This window comes from Mus musculus, chromosome 4 (assembly GCF_000001635.26).
Source record: "Mus musculus strain C57BL/6J chromosome 4, GRCm38.p6 C57BL/6J".
NCBI lineage: Eukaryota > Metazoa > Chordata > Mammalia > Rodentia > Muridae > Mus > Mus musculus.
Genome location: NC_000070.6, coordinates 33482969 through 33503951, shown reverse-complemented (window position 1 = coordinate 33503951; position 20983 = coordinate 33482969). Strand labels below are relative to the sequence as shown.

The window sequence follows — 20983 nt, the reverse complement described above, 5'->3', positions numbered from 1 at the left end:
TGTATTTTCTTGCAAACTAAGTACTTTTCAGGACTGAGATTCTTAACAACAGCCACAAAATTTTGAAATATGCCTTTTCACAATACACACACACACACAGACACACATATATACACACACACACATACATATATAGCTGTCAGGTCCATGTATCTATGCACATTAAGAATACGAGACCTGGAAGTTCACTGACACTGCTTTCTTCTCTTACTATGTACAGTGGGCATCTGGTATCAGGGGAAGGGACAGAGGGAGACATTAGAGTTAACCCGGGGCTGACAATAACCCACCCTAGTGAGAGCGTTGACAGCTAACTGCCACAATCGAGACATGATGGGCCCGAGCTTATTTTAATCACTATGCTTCCTAATTATATCTCCAGAAGCCAACATCTGAAGTATTATACTTCCCATTTCCTCTCCTGCTGTCAATTCCATCTTCTTCACATGGCAAGATGGCAGCAGAAATTCAACTGGGCAGACTTAGACACTGCACAACCAGACGGTGAAGAAACACTGAGGCAGCAACTCTACTGGAGTTCCAAGACCTCTGGGGGTCTCAGCTCAAAGCTCAGGCCTACATTCTGTATCTAGATGTTAAGAAGGGTACTTACTACCTAACACACTCTTGGGTCGGTGGTAACCATGCAGTCACAGGCATATGGCTGCTAGGGTGAAAGCAGACTCCCGCAGTCCTGACTTCACGTAGAACCACAGCTGGACTGAAAAACTTCCTTTTGATCAGATCTAACCTTGACATTTATGACTGGAAACAGGAGGGGAAGACAGAGAGATCACAACCCAGTAGGATGCTCAGACTAGACTTTTTTTTCTTTTCTTTTTAATTATTTTATTTACATTCTAGTCATTCTGGATTCAGCCTAGGGCTTCCCCCCCCCACCCCCCCATCACAGGAATTTACCATTTGGTCTCTAATTTTCAAGATTTTATTGGCCTAAAGAAACTATATACATTGCTCAAAATAGTGCCATGTTTAAAGATAGCAAGATCCCATATATATATATATATATATATATATATATATAAAACATAGCCATCACAAGCATTTGATAGCTCGTGATCTCAGGCTACTTACTCTAAAAGAAACCCACAAAAACAATGCACGAGGACCCTTACTTGGTAGGGCGTTGAGAGAGGGAGAAGTACGGAAACAGACACAGCACCTCCACCCTAGACGTCAGAAGGACAGGCAGTGGCCATCACGTTTCCAAGTCTCGAGAGTCATCTCCAGAGTGCATCTAGCCAGAGGAAGCATCCTAGGTGTGGCAGAGCAGCAAGAGCCAGCGCAGCAGGTCAGCGAGACAGGAAAGACACAGGTGTGTTACATCAGTAGCTTTATTACAACACACACTGACACAATCAGAGAAGGAATGTCCTGGCATTTCATGGAAAGCAAAGGAACCATCTAGGCAGTAGTCATCCATATTTTTTTTTCCCCAAACAAAAAGCAAGCCTTCCCATGCGATAACTCAGGGAAACAGTCTTCTTAGTCCTGTCTGGAAAATATCAGCTAAAGAAAACAGCTGTTGTAACATAAGCCGAGAAGGGAAGTTTTCCTTCAAGATGTCCAAATCCTACCTTTCGTCCAACAGCCTAAATGGCTGTAAGGATACTCCAGGAGGTGATGCGGTTGGGGACTACATGGGGTCTGCTTTTAAGGCCAATGATTACGTCACCACAATTGAAAGGAAAGGATAAGCTGAAAAAGTAAGTCCTATATAATGCTCTTTCCATTTCATTTGAAAGGTTAATGTTACCATAACATTTTAATTCTATCAGAGATCACTGACAAAGCACGTTACTGTATCTTCAAAAGGACCCCGCTTTTGCACCGGCTTGGGAGCAGACCATCTATGGAGAAAAGATTCAGTGACCCTGGGGAGCAGGCACTAGGCTGCCTGGAGTCCACAGGCAGTTCTGGATCCACCATGTAAACGACAGAAGGAACCTTGACAATCTCCCCTCAACAATCCTGTAACAGTCAGGTGTTTAAATTCCTTCAGTGCCCAAATGTACAAAAGCAACCTAAGACAAAATTATTATGGCATTTTGAATAAACTTGCTAACATATTACATAACTTGGGAACAATAGCGGCATAAGTCTAGGCACAGCCCTAGTATTCCATACAGAAAAGCACTGCAGATGTAAAGTTCGTTTAAAAACATTAAAACTCAGGTTCATATAAATACAGTTTTGGTTAATCTGTACTTTGCCAAATAAAAATTCCATCAGATCCTTAGCCTGCTAGGTAAAGCATTTGGATTTTCATTTCTGGCTGTATCAATATAAGAATATACACTGTTGCATATACTTTCAGATATGCTTATACATATATAAAATACAGATCGTGAACATTTGTTTTAAATACATATACTTAAAACCTGTGTCTCTAAAATAAATACATTAAGTAAGCTGCTTGCTAGTTGCTATTCTGAATTCCTTCACAAGCCAATCAGAACAAGTTTTACAACGGCAGGGACCTACTGTCCAGAGTCAACGCTGAGGTGCAGCTCAGGATCGGAAACCACCTCCAAGCGCAGGTGCAGCAGGAGCAGTGGGAGCAACATCTTCACGTCCTCCATGACCAGTCTCAGCAACGCCTCTGCATCTGTCCATGGGAGGCCAGCATCTCCTAGACAACACTTTGTTCAGCTGACATGACCTTCTAGGCAAAGCTGCCACTGTGTCTGAAGCACTGTTTGAGGGAAATAACACAACGCGGTTGTGCTTGCTGCTGTTCCCAGGGATCACAGTGAGTGGGTAAAGCAGGAGGAGCCCTGCTGTCTGAAAGCAGCAACGCTCCCAGACAGCAGCACATGAAGGTAAGTGCCACAAAGGAACTCAAAACCACTGCCAGGATGGGAACCCCAGACATCTGACGTCATGGTTCAAACACGAGACATAGTAAAATGCTCAAAATAGTTTCTAAAGAAAGGATACAATTCACAAGAAAATGGAGCTTCATTACTGTTTTTACACCCCACTCTCACAGAAAACAAAACCAGAAGAACTTCTTAAAATGGTATAGCCAGACCAAACTGTTTAATGTACATAATACTTGACCTTGTCATTGCTCAGAATATAAAAAATTGAGAAATATAAGAAATCCATGATAAGTTAGTGAGAAAATTTCTAATGCCAGTACCCACATTTTAAAGAGGTAAACTTAAAATCCAACATTTAAAAAACTCAATATGCTTACAGCTTCAGATTGCTAGTTATGAATCAAATGTAAAGGTATCTATTCACATACAAACAAGGCCTCTATTTCATTAACTTCAATCTGATTTAAACCTTTGGGTATTTCAATCTGTAGACTCCACAGGGTAAGGCTGAATTTATCAGGTATAAATAAAATATTTAGGTCCATGATGTACTGTAGTTCCAAGGAAACAAATGTACCAAATATATACAGGCTGACTATGTCTTCCCTTAAAACACGTGTACCAGTACGAAGCCGCTCGTCTCTTTAATTTCTCTGGTTGAGAAAATGAGACAACAGCATTTTTCTTCCTCTCAGAGGCACGGACTAGGTTGGCCGATGCAGTCTTTTGGGCGGTGGGGGCGGCATGAGCTCCGTGTCAGGGTCCAGGGGATACTTCCGCTTCTGTCCCTGGGCGGCTGCTGCACATCTGTCAATGAATTCAAACAGCATCTCCTTGGTGACAGGGTTCGAGATGCTATTGCACACAGCTGTGGACAAAGGAGGAAAACATGTCAGGTGATTAAGGTGGCTGACTCACTACAGGCTGAGGGTGGTCTGCATGCAGCTCTGTGAAATCATGGCATTTCATGATGGGCAAGCAGGCCTCAGGTACTGTTTTGGTGGTCACTCATTGCTAGAGTATTAATTTTAAGCAAAGACGTTAAGGGGTTTTAACCTAGTACAGCATACTTCATGAAAATCTGTATTTAATTAAAACTTCTATGCAGGAAAGTATACTACAGTTTTTAAGTCATTCTGTCAGAAAGATGGCCATTCTGTGAAATACAACAATAATAGCCAATGCCACTATAGAATAGGAAGTTTTCATGGTAGCTTCCATCCATATTGTTATTTTAATCATTTAGGTGAAGAACATATAATAAAATAGCCTAATAAACAAAACATCTTTTCTTGAGTAATCAAAAAAAAAAAACCAATTTTCTCATTTTATGATATTTTATTTGTTTGTTTTGGGAAAGAGGGAGAAAAGAATGGAATGAACTCATCTTGTCTGAGCATAGATGTTACTTCCAAAAAAGGTCCCTGAATGTGAAACAGTATCTTTTAAAATGAAAGAGTGAACTGGCTGCCTCTCTCCTCTTCCTGCTTCTCAGGATCCTGATCGCCACCAGCAGTGGACACTGGACAAGTGAGCCGCCGCCCACTGCACTGATCTAGCCTTTTATAAACCGCCTCTACTGTCAGTACATCTGAAACATGGAGATGACTCCAAGGCATTCACACCACAGCCAAAGAGCATTCTGAAGGATAGCAGGGCAGTTCTTATGTTTTACAGTTTTCATTTACTTTCTCTCCATTGTTTGTAAAGTTATTTTAGGAGCTAGAAATTACATTTTTCCCTTGCTAATTCTGCTTCTTACCCATCTGGCAAACAATTGTTTTAATAGTTTTGAATAGAACAGAAATTATCATGGCTTTTTTTTTTTTTTAACAATTCATTAAGTTAATCTAGTATGCAACCATCACCCTTCCCTCTTTTGCCCTTTCGGGCACACAGGGCAGCTCTTTAGCAACTAACAAGGTCCAGGCCTGACTACCTAACCCATTATTCAGGACAGCATCAACAGGACATGTGGTCTTTGACGACATAATTTTCTGAACTTACTGTATTGGTCACTCTCATACTCACCCATGGCTGTGTTGTAGGCATTTGGGAAACTTTTGTCTATCCTCTGTCTCATGAAGACCCAGCTATTGTTCTCAAATTTGCATTCTATAATTTTGTTGTCATACTGTTTTAGTTCTTTTGTCACCTGTTTTAAAAGAGAATTGATGAAAATATTTTAAATCATTTGAAAGGCTTTTTGCTTCTACTATGTGACAGACACATTAGGAAATGCCAAAAACACCTCAGTAATTCTTCAAGCGGAGCTCTTTGTCATCTGAAGTGTCTAATCAAGCCTGAAGATATGGTGCACACTCCCAGTACACATGCTCATGTATCTGACACTTCAGAGTTGTGAAAATGGCTGTCAATATATAGCAATTAAAAGAAGCTAAGCAGAAAGCAGCCACTTCTGGGCCAAATGCAAATATGTTACCATGGGGACAATGCCTTCAATCCTGTCTGTGTTTCTGTGGCTTTCAGACAATGAGTTCACTGCTTAGGGTTCACCAACTTTCAGAAAGATCTCATCATGTAGATTCCTATGCCACCCCCACCCCCCATTATCTTTATTATAGGTAAAAAGCTACATAAAAATAAATACTAGGATCGAATCAGTCAGTTTTTAAATCCAAACTTACTCCTCGGGCTATTTTCCCCTTTCATTCTTGCAGAGAGTATAGATTTAGAAAGGAAACTATGCTGACTTTAGCTGGTGTGTTTCTTGGCTTCTTTACCTCAGATGATTGAATATGGATTACAACATACTCTATCAAAGCCACCAAGTATCCATGGTAACTATGGTACGTCTGAGAAGATATTCCATCAGGCTAGGAGGATGGTTTTCATAAAAGGAACCTAAAGCTTATCTCTGCACTTTTCCAATCAAATGCCAGTCATGGTAATATTTGAATTCTGTCTTCATCCTTCAGAACTAACAACACACACTCTCTTACAATATGGTAGATTGTAATCACTAAACTTCATTAGCATTATTTGAAATGCTCTCATTTTCTGCCCACATATTCACTACCACCTAGGAAGATGAAGAGATGCAAATTTTTAGAAGCTGCTTTCAATTTAGATTAGTCAGGGTGTGTCTTCATAAAAACTTTCCAATTGTCTTTCCTCTAGATGAATATTGCATTTGATTGGATGGATCATTTGCATTTTCAACAGGTCTAATAACTGGTCCAAAACCAAGGTCTACAGGCCCAGGCTCTGTAAACTTAACCCCTCTACAGATGCTCTCTGTACTGCCTGCTCTAGTTGATATATATATATATAAAATGTATATATATATATATATACACACACATATATACATATATATGTATACATATATATATTCAGAATATCCATATATATTTATATATATCAGCATGTCCCCAAATTCCTGATTTTTCAGTTTTAATTTTCCATGTACTATGAGATCATAGGTATATGCTATTAAATCTATCTTGAGGCGGGTTGGGGGGGACGCTATTTTGCTAGTTCCTGTGATCTACTTGTCTGTGTCAGTGATCAAGTGTGCTATTTAAAGCACTGGAGCTTTGCAATAGAGGCCAGGGGTGTGAGGCCTGCGACTTTGCTATTTGTCAGCTAAGTGAATTCCTTAAGAGTCCATGTGAATGCTAGCACAGCTTTTTCTACTTCTACAAAAGACACTGTTAGGGTTTTGTTCCGTTTATGCAGGATCTCAAGACTGCTGTTAAGTTCTATGGATATTCTGATAACATTCTCTCCTGAGCCATGACTACTCAAAAGCTTTCCATTTATTTCTATCTTCTTTTATTTCTTTTAACAAGAAACTCTGCTTATGATTTTAAGCAACTTTACAAGCAAACTCACTAAAGGAATCATGCTGACACCAAAAGGCACACTCTGAAAAACAGCTGTCAGCAAAAGCACATGTTCGGCATTTCAGAAGCTAGTTACTGGCTAGCAACCGGAAGTTAAGTGTCATAAAGCTCATCACTCTTGTGTTCTCAGTTTCAGACTTAAGCAGTATTATTATCTAGCTGCTATAGCTGCTTGGCCAAATACTACCAATCTGGAAAAATATTTCTAGAAAATGAATGCACCAGCCACTACTACTTTAAATTGATGTCCATATTCAACAAGAAACAGTGTTCTTCACTAGTTACATTTAACTGGGAAAAAAAATACCATCTCTCATATGTAACACACTAAAGTTTTCACTAATGGTCACATAAAAAATTAGAGTACAGAAGAGTGACTTAATTTCAGCATCCATAGTCTTCTGAAGACAATTACATATCATTATTAACTGAAAGAGGATCCCTGCTGTCTTCTTACATCAACTTTGTTATCCTAGTTTGAGTTCCTGAGTATGTAAATATTTATAAATTAGAATTTCAGAGTTTACCCATTATTACATTAAATTTATTTACTAATTTGAATAGGAGCACACTTTCAGATCATAAAAGCAATGCATAAAAACAATTAGTTGGCAACCTGCACAAAGTAGGTGAAACTACTTCTGATGGTAGAGCAGGAGCCTGCATATAGCTGCCCCGCTGGGTGGCCATATCAAGTGAGCATCTTAGAGAGAGCGTTCAGTTTGCTCTGAAGCCATTAAAAACAAAACAAAAATACAAAATGAAAAACCTAAAATACCCCCCCCACACACCAAGAAAGGTATTACGAATTTCTTCTTTTTTCATATTTAATTTGGAAAGATTTAAGATTGGCAGGAAAATTGTAAAGGTGGTAGGGGGAATTTCCTATTTTCTTTTTAATATTTTTTATTAGATACTTTCTTCATTTACATTTCAAATGCTATTCCCAAAGCCCCCTATACCCTCCCCCAGCCCTGTTCCCCAACCCACCCACTCCCGCTTCCTGGCCCTGACATTCCCCTGTACTGGCCTATTTTCTTCTGCTAACATTTATATTTTATTTATCAGCATACAGCTACCAGTTAACACTGGTATAACATAAACTGAAGTCTATCAAGATTTCTACTTTATTATCTATAAGAGGATGCAATCCAGGAAACCACTTGAACTGCCACATGTTAGGTTTCTTCCAATCTATAATAATTAATTAGACAGCCCTTGGGCTTGTTCTTTTTTTCTGTCTGTCTGTCTGTCTGTCTGTCTGTGTGCTCTATAACCCAGGCTTGCTTTTTATAATTGCAACCTTCCCATATGAGTTCTCTCAAGCACTGGGATTACAGGCATGAGCCACCACACCCAGGCACCTGAATAATTAAGAGTGCCATCAGATGTTACAAGAATGATGCTAAAATCAGGATTTTTTTTAAATTGGTGTTTGCTCATGATAAAGACCTTGTGGGTGTGTCAAGGAGTACCCTCTGGTCTTTCCACACTATACTAGTTCCCTGTGTTACTAGTGACAGTAACTCTCATTACTTGGTCAAGGTTCTTATTTGCCAGGTTTCTTCTATTGGTTGCTGTGAATTATGTGTCTAGTCTGACTTCAAGGACAGGGAAATGAAAGTCCACTTCCTGGAAAGGGTTATTAAAGACTATGTAGTGTTCATTATTTTACTTATTTTAAACTTCACATGCATGGATGTGTTGTTGCCTGAGCGTGTACCACTGTGTCCTTGATACCATTAAGAGATCAGAAAAAGGAGTCAAACTCCTGGAACTGGCTGTGATCCCATGTGGGTGCTGGGGATCCAGGCCAATGTGGAATTTATTTATAACACAACTTATAAATTTGGAGGGCTATCTTCTGAGGCTATGCAGTAACTCCATTTCTGCATGTTTCAGTCATGACTTCCCCTTATCCACCCACAAGCGTGCCTACAGTAATTACAGTGAAGAAGCACCCAGGGGACATCAGCTGCCTGCCTGCCCGCCTGCCCGCCTCCTGCCTGCCCGCCTGCCTGCCTGCCCGCCTGCCCGCCTGCCCGCCCGCCCGCCCGCCCGCCCGCCCGCCCGCCCGCCCGCCCGCCCGCCCGCCCGCCCGCCCGTCTCCTGCCTGCCTGCCTGCCTGCCTGCCTGCCTGCCTGCCCGCCCGCCTGCCCGCCTGCCTTACTACTCTTGTATTCGCACTGGACTTCTACATGTGAACATTGTCTATTTTCTTTTATATAATTTATTCATTGAGCATTTGGTACATGTCAAGCATTATAAATCAGCAATCAATATGTGAACCATAATCTTTTTTTTTTTTTTTTCCCTTTTCGGTCTTTTTTTGTCTCACTCTATGGTCCGTGCTTGTCTGTAACTCACTATGTAACTACTGGCCTCAAACCTGCAGACATGGTTACAGGAGGTAGGCTATAAGGCTTCAAAGTCCATGCCATTCCATGAGCTCTCTCTGCTTTGTGCTTGTGGATCAGATGGAAGGTCTACGCTACTGCTCTATCACTATGACTGCCTATGCTCCCTGACACAATAGTCATGAATTTTGTGATGGTTTAAGTAAGATTGGCTCCTGTAGTTCATATATTTAAATGCTTAGGGAGTGGCATTAGGAGGTTTGGCCTTGGAGTAGGGGTGGGCTTGTTGGAGGAAGTGGAGATAAGGCTATGGGGTTTCAGAAGCTCAAGCTAGGCCCAGGGTCTCTCTCTTCCAGATCCAGATGTAGAGCTCTCGCTGTTCTCCAGTATCATATCTGCCTAGGCACCTCTGTGCTTCCCACCAGGATGATAATGGACTACACTTCTGAACCTGTACACAGGTCTCAATTAGATGTTTTCTTTTGGAAGAGCTACTATGATCATGGTATCTCTTCACAGCAATAAAAACCCTAAGACAGACAAACTGTATGAAAAAGTGAGCTCCCAAACAAAATGTCATCATTTTATAAGTTACCTGTTCAGTGTTTTGTCATGGAATTGATAAGTAACTAAGATACACGGGAATGGACTAGGAGAAGGAAATGCATGCTTCAAATTAGTGATGAGCAATGGGTCCAAAGACCCATGGTAAAAACTTATATAATCTTAGCATATTGCTTAGGGTTTGACCATGTGTGTGTGTGTGTGTGTGTGTGTGTGTGTGTGTGAGAGAGAGAGAGAGAGAGAGAGGGAGAGAGAGAGAGAGAGAGAGAGAGAGAGAGAGAGAGAGAGAGAGAGAGAGAGAGATCCCCATGAGCCTTCAGGCTGGTTCCATATACATTTGACACATTGCCAAACTTCTTACAGCCTACATACATACCCCATTTCATATGCTTGTATATTCTAGTTGCCTATGTGATACTACTTTGTTTTGTTTTGATTTCCTTTGTGATAAAGATAAAACCTAGGGGCCCAAGCTTGCTAATTATTCTACCATAGACCTGGGCCCACCCCTATCCCAAAGACTTCTCAAATCTAACAAGTTCTGCTTGTCATCTTCTTCCTAATCTATTTCTTCTTGTCACTTTCCAAAAACTGGCAACATTTATGACAGAAACCCTGATGTCCTGACTCCTTCTCTTTGTTTATTCTTATATTTAATCCACTAGAGGGCTTACTAATTCCACATACAAAAATCTGTTTTTTCTCTTTATTTTACTACCCTGGTTTTAAAGTTCATAATCCAAGACACCTCTGCCTTGTAAATGGTCTCCCCGCCCCTCCAATTTTTATGCTAAAGCTAGATTTACTTTAGAAAAATATAAGCCAAATTGTAATCCCTTGCTTAAGAGAAAATATCTGCCAGGCTGGAAAGGAGGAAATAGATTTGTCATGATTCCCAGATGACAACACTTACATAGAAGGACTGTATAAAGAGGTTCTTAACAACTTCAAGTTTAAAAAGGTTACAGAACACAAGAATATAACATACACAGAAGTCACTATCTGAACACTAGAAACTAAAACTACAAAATAAGATATAAGTCTTAAAAACTCAGCTGGGCACAGTAGCAGACACCTGTGATCCAAGTTATCCAGGAGGCTGAGGCAAGAGGATCTCTGCAAGCTTGAGTCTAGCCTGAGCTATACAGTTAATAACTGAGAGAGAGGGGAGGGGGAGAGAGAGAGAGGGAGAGGGAGAGGGAGAGGGACTTGAAATTTGTAGCCTCTATACACTGTTAATTACAAAATACCAATCAAAGAAAAAAAAAAGGGAGGGTAAATAAATGTAGAGATATAGATTGAAAGACCCAATATTGTTGCCATCTTTCTTCCCAAAATGATCTACAAATTCAACACAATCACAAGGAAAACCTCAACAAATCTCCCCACCCCCACCAACACCAATACAGGGTCTCACTACGAAGGTCAAGTTGGGTTTTAAACTTAATGATTTTCCTGCCTCGGTCTCTAAGTAGTGGCATTTCAGGCATGTGCCACCATGCCCAATTAAAATTATTACCCGACACCGACACCTAATTTCAAATGAATTTTAGTGAAAAGACAAAGGAACTAAGGAACCAAGCTTGGCATGGCTATGCCTGCCTATAATCCTAGTATTTTCTAAGAAAAAGAAGGAGCAGGAGTTTAGGGTCATCCTATGCTACATAGTGAGACCATGGTTGGCCTGGACTAGAAGATGGTATCTTAAAGCATATCACAAACACAATACAACATTAGCATAGCACAACACAGGAAAGAGTATATACATATGCCCTACAACTGGTGAAAAGATAAACTACAAGTACAACGGTACAGTAAAATACTATCAAGAAATACCATCTACTGATAAATTCAATAACATTGATGAATTTCAAGTGCAATGTGCAAAATCTGAACAATGATTCTGTAAAAGCCACTAAGTAAATCACTTCCCAGGGCATGGCAGAGAAAAGAGTTACAGAAATAGATCAGTGGCAATGGGGGAAAGAAGGAGGTGAACAAGTACAGGGATCATCTTGTGAGAAGCTGAGAAAAGGACAAAACTGTTCTCCATATTGATACAGTGGTAGCTGCATGCCTACATACATCCATCTACATACATTTATCTACATACATCTATCTACATACATCTATCGAAACTCACAGAACTGGACACCAGTAAGTTACGTTAGCATAAACAAACTATAATGTGAACTGAGATGAAAACAAACTTTGTATTGATTAAAAATACATGTATATTTAATCATATCCTTGCTCAATGATTTCTCCCCTCAAAGTCCTAAGTGAAACAGTCCCCTATGCCATCCTGACATCTATAGATTATCAGTATGCCTTATACTTTTCATTTGCACTGTTTATCATTATCTGTAAATTAGCTATTCACTGTTGATTTAATCTGTCCACTAGAGTGACTAATAATAATTGCTAATAGCTTCATTGGTATTGAGTACTATTCAAAGTAATTTATAAATTAAATTTTTGAATCCTCACAACTCTAGGAAGTAGGTATTATTACTAGCCTCATTTTATATAGAGAAAAGCAGGCACCAAGGAGTTAGGTAATTTAACAAGTGTTTAATAGATAATATTGAAGAAACATACTATGTCTACAAGATTAATATTCATATTTAATTTAGGCTTAACAAAATCCAGAGGAATTTTAGATCTAAAAACCCAAACCAGAGAATTTATAAAATTTGTATAAGGATGGAGCTAACTTGTTTTATTATCAAACTTCAAAATTTTGAACTAAGGTGTGGCTCAGTGGTAAAGTTGTGCCTAGAATGGGTTGGATTTGTAGCATTGAAAATAAGTGAGTTAAAATAAAATTGTGCTCTTTCCCCCCCCTCCCCCCCCCCCCCAGGAATCTAAGCTCTAGGTGAAAAAGACACTGCAGAGAGCCAAGGCAGAATACACTCATGCACAATTTTACTTGTAGCATAAAGAACTCTGTTAATCAGTTACTTCCACAGATAACATTTCCTCTGGAAAGTCTGTAGGCATGAACTGAACTGCTGTGTGACTGATGAAGGGCAGAGGACACACACTGGCTGAACTTCTCCTTCTCTTCCCAAGTGTGTATCATTCTGACCTCGCTCACTTCTACTGTTTGCTATTCTACTAGTAGTACTACCAGAAATCATAGAAAATTACAAGATTTCTCAGCCATTAAGGATTTACAATAGGTTAATTTTTAAATGGGCTACATCTCACAGCTGCAAAGCTTTTGTTTGATTTTTAGACCAAATGAGAAGCCATTATTGGAACAAATGACCTTCACATAGGAATGGCTAGCAAAAAGAAAAGACCCCAGTAGAGAAACAGGCACCTCTGCCAGGTGAGGTTAGTGAGGTAATGACAATGGCTCAGGAAACAGTGATGAATTCTATGACACAATACACTGGCTCCCTGTCTATTTAGTACAGACATGTTGAGAATTACAAACAGACCAAGAATTCACTGCATGCTTAAAATAATAAAACAGATGAACAAGGAAAGCTTTACCTTCTAAAAGGCAGAGGGTTGTGTTACTTTCACACCACTATATTTTGCAGGAGGCTACTGCTGTAAGTTCCAGGGTTTGTAGCTGGGTGATAGCGATGACTGCTTTTCTCCTCCAGTAGTATACAAAGTAACTTCGAGTACCACAAATGCTAGTCAGTAGGGGTAAAGCTTTCTGCTGAATATCAACCCAACTTCTTCCTTTTTGATGGCATATGTAAATGATGTCTTCAGCAACAGGCCTTACTATCAGATAATGAAGGGTAATAAATAGTCTTTATAACAGCCTGTAATGTCTGGAGGCTAGGGCAATGGGACCCCTTTGGGATATGACTCAATAAGATATAATGAATTTCTGGCACTAGAGTTTTTAGTGACATGAGATGTATGGTTGGAACAGAGACTCTGATTACTGATATATATTATATATTAGTAGTACTGGGTTTCTATACAGCTTTCCAAAAGACCTTCATGTTAGTTGTTCTTCCCCACATTTCCTCCTTATCCTGTTTTCCTATCTCTCTCCCCAGCTAACCCTACTCTAGCTTCCCCTTCATCTCATTATTACACTATATTTACCCTTCTAGAAAAATATACTCTTACCTTTGGCCCCTAACTAGCTACCTAACAAATATTGTAATATTTGTCTTTTGGAGACTGGGTTACTTCACTCACAATGATTGCTTTTGGCTCTTTCAATTTAACTGCAATCTTTATAATTCTTTTCTTCTTTCCTTTTTTGAGACAGGATATCACTATGTAGTTCTGGCTGTCCTGAACTCATAATGTAGACTAGACTTCCTTAAACTTACATATGTCTGCCCGTCTCTGCCTCCAAAATGCTAAGATTAAAGCTGTGTGTCACTATGCCTGGCTCAATTTCGTTTTTCTTAAGCAGTGGATAATATTCCATTAAGTAAATGTACCACATTTTCATTATTCATTTGTCCTATTTAGGGTTTTGTCACTGTGACTAGATGCCACGACCAAGGCAACTCTTATAAAGGAAAACATTTAATTGGGGCTGACTTATAGGTTCAGTCCATTATTGTCACAGCAGAAAGGATGATGGTATGCACGTAGACATGGTGATAGAGAAGTAGCTAAGAGGTCTACATTTGGATTGGCAAGCAGTAGGAAGAGAGAGTGACAAGAGTTCTGGCTTCAGCTTCAGAAACCTCAAAGCCTACCTATCCCTTGTGATACATTTCCTCCAACAAGGCCACACCTACTCCAACAAGGCCATATCTCCAATATTGCCTCTCCCTATGAGTTTATGATGCCATTTTTATTTAAACCATCACACCATTCATGGACATCTAAGGTGTTTCCTATTTCTGGCTATTGTGAATAGAGCAGCCATAAATATGGATAAACAAGTATCTCAATAGTAAGATATGGAGTCCTTTGGGTACAGAATGGTATAGCCAGATCTCATGGTAGATTCATGTTTAGCTTTTGATGGACTTCAACATTTACTTCCATACTGGGCCTACCAGTTTGCACTTCCACTAGCAGTGAGTGCTTTCCTTTCCTAGCATTCTTGTGTGTGTAAGCTGGCACTGTGGTATTGACCTTGGCCATTTCAACTGGGTAAGATGAAACTCAAAATAGTTTTAATGTATGTGTTCCTAATGGCAAAGGCTGTTGAACATACCTTTGTTTCTCAGTCATTTGTGCTTCATCTTTGGAGAACTCTCTGCTTCAATATTCCATTTTTAATTGGGTTGTTTCTTGATGTCCAGTTTCTTTAGTTCTTTATATATTCTAAATATTAATTCTCTATTAGATATGTAATTAGTAAAGATATTTTCCAACTCTGTACCCTACTCCTTTGCCCAAATGATAGTGTCTTTTGCTGTACAGAATTTTCTGTGCTTCATGAGTACCATTCATCAATGTCCTTGGTGCTTGTGCTATCAGCATCTTCTTTAAAATGTCTTTCCTGTGCCACTGAGTTCAAGACCATCCCAACAACTTTTTCTCTCTCTCAAGATTATTTTATGTATGTAAACAGGTATGTATGTATGTATGTATGTATGTATGTATGTATGTATGTATGTACATAGCTGCTCTTTTCAGACACACCGGAAGAGGGCATCTAATTCTATTACAGATGGTTTTGAGCCACCATATGGCTGCTGAGAATTGAACTCAGGACCTCTAGAAGAACAGACAGTATGCTTAATCGCTGAGCTCTCTCTCCAGCCCGACAACTTTTTCTTCTATCCATTCTATCCTGGTCTCTTGTTCAAGTTCTTGATCTGTTTCAGTTGAATTCTGTGCAGGTGATAGATACAGATCTATTTTCATTCTTCTGCATGCAGCTATCCCATCTAACCAGAACCATTTGTTGAAGATGATCTATTTTCTCCCTTATATATTTCTGGCTTCTTTGTTTAAAAAAAAAAAAAGCAGGTATCCATAGGTATACAGAATTATGCCTGGGTGTTAGATTTGATTCCATTGATCTACATATCTGGTTTTTTCCAATATTATGTTGTATTTTATTATTATAAATCTGTAATATACAACTGGGTATCTGGAGATGTTCTTTTATTATTCAAGACTCTTTTGGCTATCTTTTTTTGCGTGACACATATCTGTGTTTCCCTGTTAAAGTTTTTTTTTCCAATTTCTGTGAAGAACTATATTGGAATTTTTATGGGGACTGAATTGAATCTCTAGAAATCTTTTAGTAGTAGTTAAGACCTAGGCTGGGTCTGCTCTGGAAGGGCAGCCTATGAGGGTGGAGTGAGCTTTGGCAGGGGCAAGACTTGGTCTTGCAGAAGCAGAGGTTGCTTAATATTAATAATATTTACTCTCCTTGATTCCAATGGCTTCAAGAGAATTATCACCTGTTGTTTAGCAGCCCTGGGAATAAGTAAAGAATTAATTGCTAGGGCTCCTTTCTCTCTTGCTAGGGAGTCTCACCTCTCATTGGCCAGGTAAGAGGGAGGCTGGGAACAATTAACTTTTATTGAGCCAAGAAAATAAAAGTCACGCATGCAGAATGAAGCACTTTTACACATGCAAATATGCACAGAAACACATATACATTCACACATACATATTTTTACATACATACTTTGGCCAGGCCCAACTACATGTCTCATTAACTTACATACTCACATCTCTACTTACACATATGCATATTTATATACATATGCATGCATACGCACATGTACACACGCACACACACACACACAATTTGATGGCTGACACAGAAGCCTGAGCACTGAAAGAACTCATTCTGGATGAAAAATAAGCACCAACCTCTATTGCATAGAGAAAGAAAAAGTTTCTACCTTTTTATTGAGTATAAAAAAGCCCTGTACTTGTCAGTGAGAAGAAACCTGATGTTAAGAGAAATCCTGTGTCATTATAAGAAGCAGCCTACCTGCTGTTCTCTGCTGTATTCTCTGATCTGTGTTCTATCCTGTCTCGTCTCCCTCTGCCTAGCTCTACTACATTCTTCTGTAATCTGTAGTCTCTCTGCTTCTGTTTTTCGTTTACTCTCCTTATCTTCTATTCTCTTTCTATCTACTTAATGTCATCATTCTAAGTTTTTGTTCTTTTTTTAAGAGAATAGATCACATGGTATTCTAAGCATCTCCCCTCAAAAGTTCACAAGTTCAAATGTAAATTCAAATCATAAATTGAACAGGAAACTGCAACAGATATGTTTTGTGTTTCCATTAAACTATAGTTATCTAAACATTATCTGCCAATAGTTCCACAGATTCATTTAAAGTTAAAAACTGTAGTTCTTTTTTAATTTAATTTTTTTTTACTTATTCACTTTACATCCTGCTCACTGCCCCCCTCCCACTCACCCCCCCATAATCCTTTCCCTGTCCCCTTGTACTCTGAGCGGGTGGGGGTGGGGGTCTTCGTATCCTCCCACCCTGGTACTTCAAGTCTCTGAGAGGTTAAGAGCTTCCTTTCCCACTGAGGACAGACAAGGCAGCCCAGCTAGAAAAACTGTAATTCTTACGTCTAAGTCAAAGTATCTACCTAGTATCTCATTGAAGTTTTGTATAGATAAATCCAGTCAATATTTTATCTTTTGTCCTTATGCCTACAATAATCACTCATTTCCTTTTACAACCCTTAGTTAATAGTTTTACAGCGTAAAGGAGTAGATTCCTAAATTGTAAATCTGTAGCATGCTGGCTTTCTATCTTAGCTCAATTAACTCATGACACATGAAGGCTGGCAGAGTCCGAGTTGCAGTTTTCATATTATAGAGGGCCCCAATTGTAGCTCTTTTTTTAAATAAAGGGATCAATAATCACTAGTATAAATTTGCATAATTCTTATAGAATCATTAGGAGTTAAGAAATCGTCAATTTGTCTATATAATATTACTATAAGATAGTACATCATTGATCTGCAGAAAATCTGCCCAATAGGGTGGGCTAATGCCCAGGCATTGTTATATCAATTTAATGACAGGAAAGACATATCAATAACAAAAAAAATCAATCCTGAGATGAAGTCCCTTGGGGCTTGCCTCCAAGAGCTTATCATCACGGTCCACAGTGAACTATCTCAGGAAATCACCTGCTGATTTTCAACCTATCCTAGATGGCTCCTGAGAGGCCCCAGGAGTGCCTTTTCCCTCATTTTATTAAAAATAGAATTTTCCCCCTTACCTAATATATTCTGATTACAACCCTCCCTTTGCTTTCCTCCACATCACCTCATACCAGGACCCACCCTGCTTCTATTTCTCTTTAGAAAACAAGCAGGCCTCTCTGGGAACTGCTTTCTTACAAGTCAGTATTTGAATCTGTAATCACAGACACACCAAGTCTTTTGTGTAGAGCAGCTGTAGCCTGACTTTGGTACAGTCAGCTACCTGGAGGATTTTCTAACTCTTTTATGTGTATAGAGAATGGTCCCTCATCAAGAAAGAAATCTTAAGAGTTACAGAGAAGGTATACAAAGAGAGAGAAAATGGTGTCCAGATTCAGATTCTGTTTTGTGCCCATGTACTCCCTGAATGATGAGTTTATAGAAACATACCTCATCCTCCTAAGACACTAACTAGAACTTTAATGAAACATTCAAATGAAGTTTAAAATTTGAAGTGATTACAATAAATTAGCTACCAACATCATATTCATGAAATACATTCCTAAAATTGAAACACATCTCAATAATCTCATAAAATCAAGTGTTTTAGAACTGAAACTTCAAAACAGAAGCCCAACAATCACCAACCAGAGATTCTAACTCTGCAACATGTAAATACTAAAGTGCCTAAAGTACCCCCCACTATCTCTACTATTTGTTGTATATAATAAACACTCACAAATTAAGGTAGTTTTTTTTTTTAAAGAAAAAGCAATTTCATTATTTTAGTAATTTGTACTTTAAGCTTCTCTAAGGACTTAATCTAAATTACTGGTTAGGATTTTTTTTCCTTCATAGGAAGAGGGGAGACATTACTTTTATTAATGTCTGTGAGGTAGGAGAACACTTTATGCCTGTCATCAGTCTTTTGAACTGTTTCTGAGAGTGCTAGCATTGGACCAGGCTCTTATGCATGTCAAGCAAGAGCTCTACTTCCTATCCCTATGACTTTTATAATAATGATTGTGTATAGGCTTAAGAATTGTAAACTGCACTACCTCTTGGAAGTAACTAAGACATTCAGCATAGTAAAAGAAAACTATTGCTAAAATTCTACTATCAAGAATAACCAGATGTGGTGACACACATAGTTAGGATAGTCTCAAGAAGTACAGGCAAGAAGATCATACTATCATCCTGGCACCAGTGAGGCAGTTTGGTAGGTAAGGATACTTGCTAACAAGCCTAACCACTTATTTGATTGTCAGAACCTACCAACTCCTGAAAAGTTGTCCTCTGACCTCCACTGGTATGCACTGGTATGTGTACCACGACCACAAATAAATAAAAGAAATTGTAGGAGTTAGGGATGCAGTTAAAAGTACAAGTGCGTACGTGAGGCCTTGAACTCAATCTCCAACTCTAAAACAACAACAAAGAAAACGAGTGAATAGTTAAACCGAAGAGATAACGGGATGAGCCAACAGGTATTCTTCCCCACTTCAAACTTTAGGAGACATACGGACTAGAGTCTTAAGTCATTAAGTCATGTTATGTTCAAACTATCAAATCTTCAAGAATCTACTGCAAATCAGAGAGCTACGATAAATTTTATTATTATATTTTAAAAGTCTGTTTTCTTCTTGTATCATATGGGTACTAGGAATTGAACTCAGGAAGTCAGGCTTGGTGGCAAGTACCTTTTCCTTAAACCATTTCCATTAAACCTATATTTTGCTAGTATGTTATTTTCTAAGGACATAAAATGTAGTCTGAGTACAACTAAGGTAGATGTAGCCTTTTACTTTCCCACTAAAAATATCTAACTTCATCTTAGTACTTATTCAAAACACCGTATCAGGTAAATGATATGCTTGGCAAGAATGCTATCCACTAGGAAGCAGTTGATGCTTGCTAGAAAAGAAAACAGGCTGGACTCAGCAACCCTGGAGAAGGATATGAACACAGTGAGCTATGGACACTGAAATCATAGATCAACTGGAATTAACAGCATCAATAGATAGAGAAACACACCCTTTAGTGGCATACAAACTAATAATAATAATACCACCCGACATCTTATTAGACCACAAAAGAACATGAAATTTAAAAGCTATTGCACAACAGAGTAGACAGCCTACATATGGGAGAAAATCTCTGGCAGCTGTTCATGCAAGGGTTGAGGTCCAGAATATCCAGAGAACTGCAGATATTAAACACCAAAACATCATACATGACAACTGGCCAACGAATTAAACAGTTCTTTTATTTTTTTAAAAAAGGTTCAATATCCTTAGCTATCAGAGAAATGCACACTGAAACTACTTTTAAGATCCTATGTCACCCCAGCGGGATGATTGCTATGAAAGAAACACACACGTGCACACATGTGCACATGCACGCGCACACACACGCACACACGCACACGCACGCACGCACACGCACGCGCGCGCACACACACACACACACACACACGACCAGAGATGCTAGTGAGGACGTACAGAAAGGCAAACCCTTGTTCACTCTTGATGACAACCACTACGGAAATGAGTGTGGAAGTTTGTCAAAATGAACCTCCATAGACTCAACTATACTACCCATTACTCTTTGCATATGTTTGGTTCTAGTTAGTTTTTATTGCCACCTTCACACACCAGAATCACCAGAAAAGAGGGAACTGCAACTGAAGAACTGCTTCCATCTGACTGATCGATCTGTGGCTGTCTTGTGAGAGACTATTTGATTGACAATTGGTGCTGGAGGGTTCAGTTCACTGTAGACAGTCCTACCCCTAGCATGTGAGCCTGGATTGTGTAGGAAAGCTGGCAGAGAGCAAGCCCATAAGTCACGCAGTCATTTCTAGCTGTCTTTTGTTTCCTTCAGAATAACGCAGGAACAATTTAATACAGCTGTATTAATCCTTAAATACAGTGATCTCACTGGCATTCACTGGAACATTATGTCCATTCATGTTTTCATTATACTGTTATTGTAGTTTCACACACAAAAAAATCAACTTAACTTTTTAAAATTATGAGTTAGTAATAAGCAATAGATTTTTAAAAGTTTTATAAAGGACTACTCTCCCCTCTGACATGTTAATGTTTGTTGATTTAATTCAGTACTAGAGGCTAGAACCTACCACATGGTAGCATTCTCAGCTCTGTTTTGTATCTCTATTTTGGGGAAGGGTCTCAATAATGTGCCCATTAGGCCTTAAACTTGTGGTTTTTCTACCTAATGTTATAGAACTGCCCAGACTTAA

General features: G+C 39.1%; 1 protein-coding gene across 2 annotated transcripts in view; it reads right to left on the bottom strand.

The window, feature by feature from the left end:
• Nucleotides 1-1337: 1337 nt before the first annotated feature.
• Rngtt (RNA guanylyltransferase and 5'-phosphatase) overlaps nt 1338-20983 on the bottom strand; it is a 192315-nt gene continuing 172669 nt past the window's right edge. Inside the window, exons 15-16 of one of the 2 annotated variants that reach the window (NM_011884.3) lie at nt 4878-5001; nt 1338-3714 (exon numbers count right to left, since the gene is read on the bottom strand). In NM_011884.3, coding sequence (NP_036014.1) covers nt 3551-3714; nt 4878-5001 — 288 coding nt within the window. In that variant the 3' untranslated portion in view covers nt 1338-3550. The remainder of the gene's footprint in view (nt 3715-4877; nt 5002-20983) is intronic. The other variant, NM_001305273.1, reaches the window with a different exon arrangement.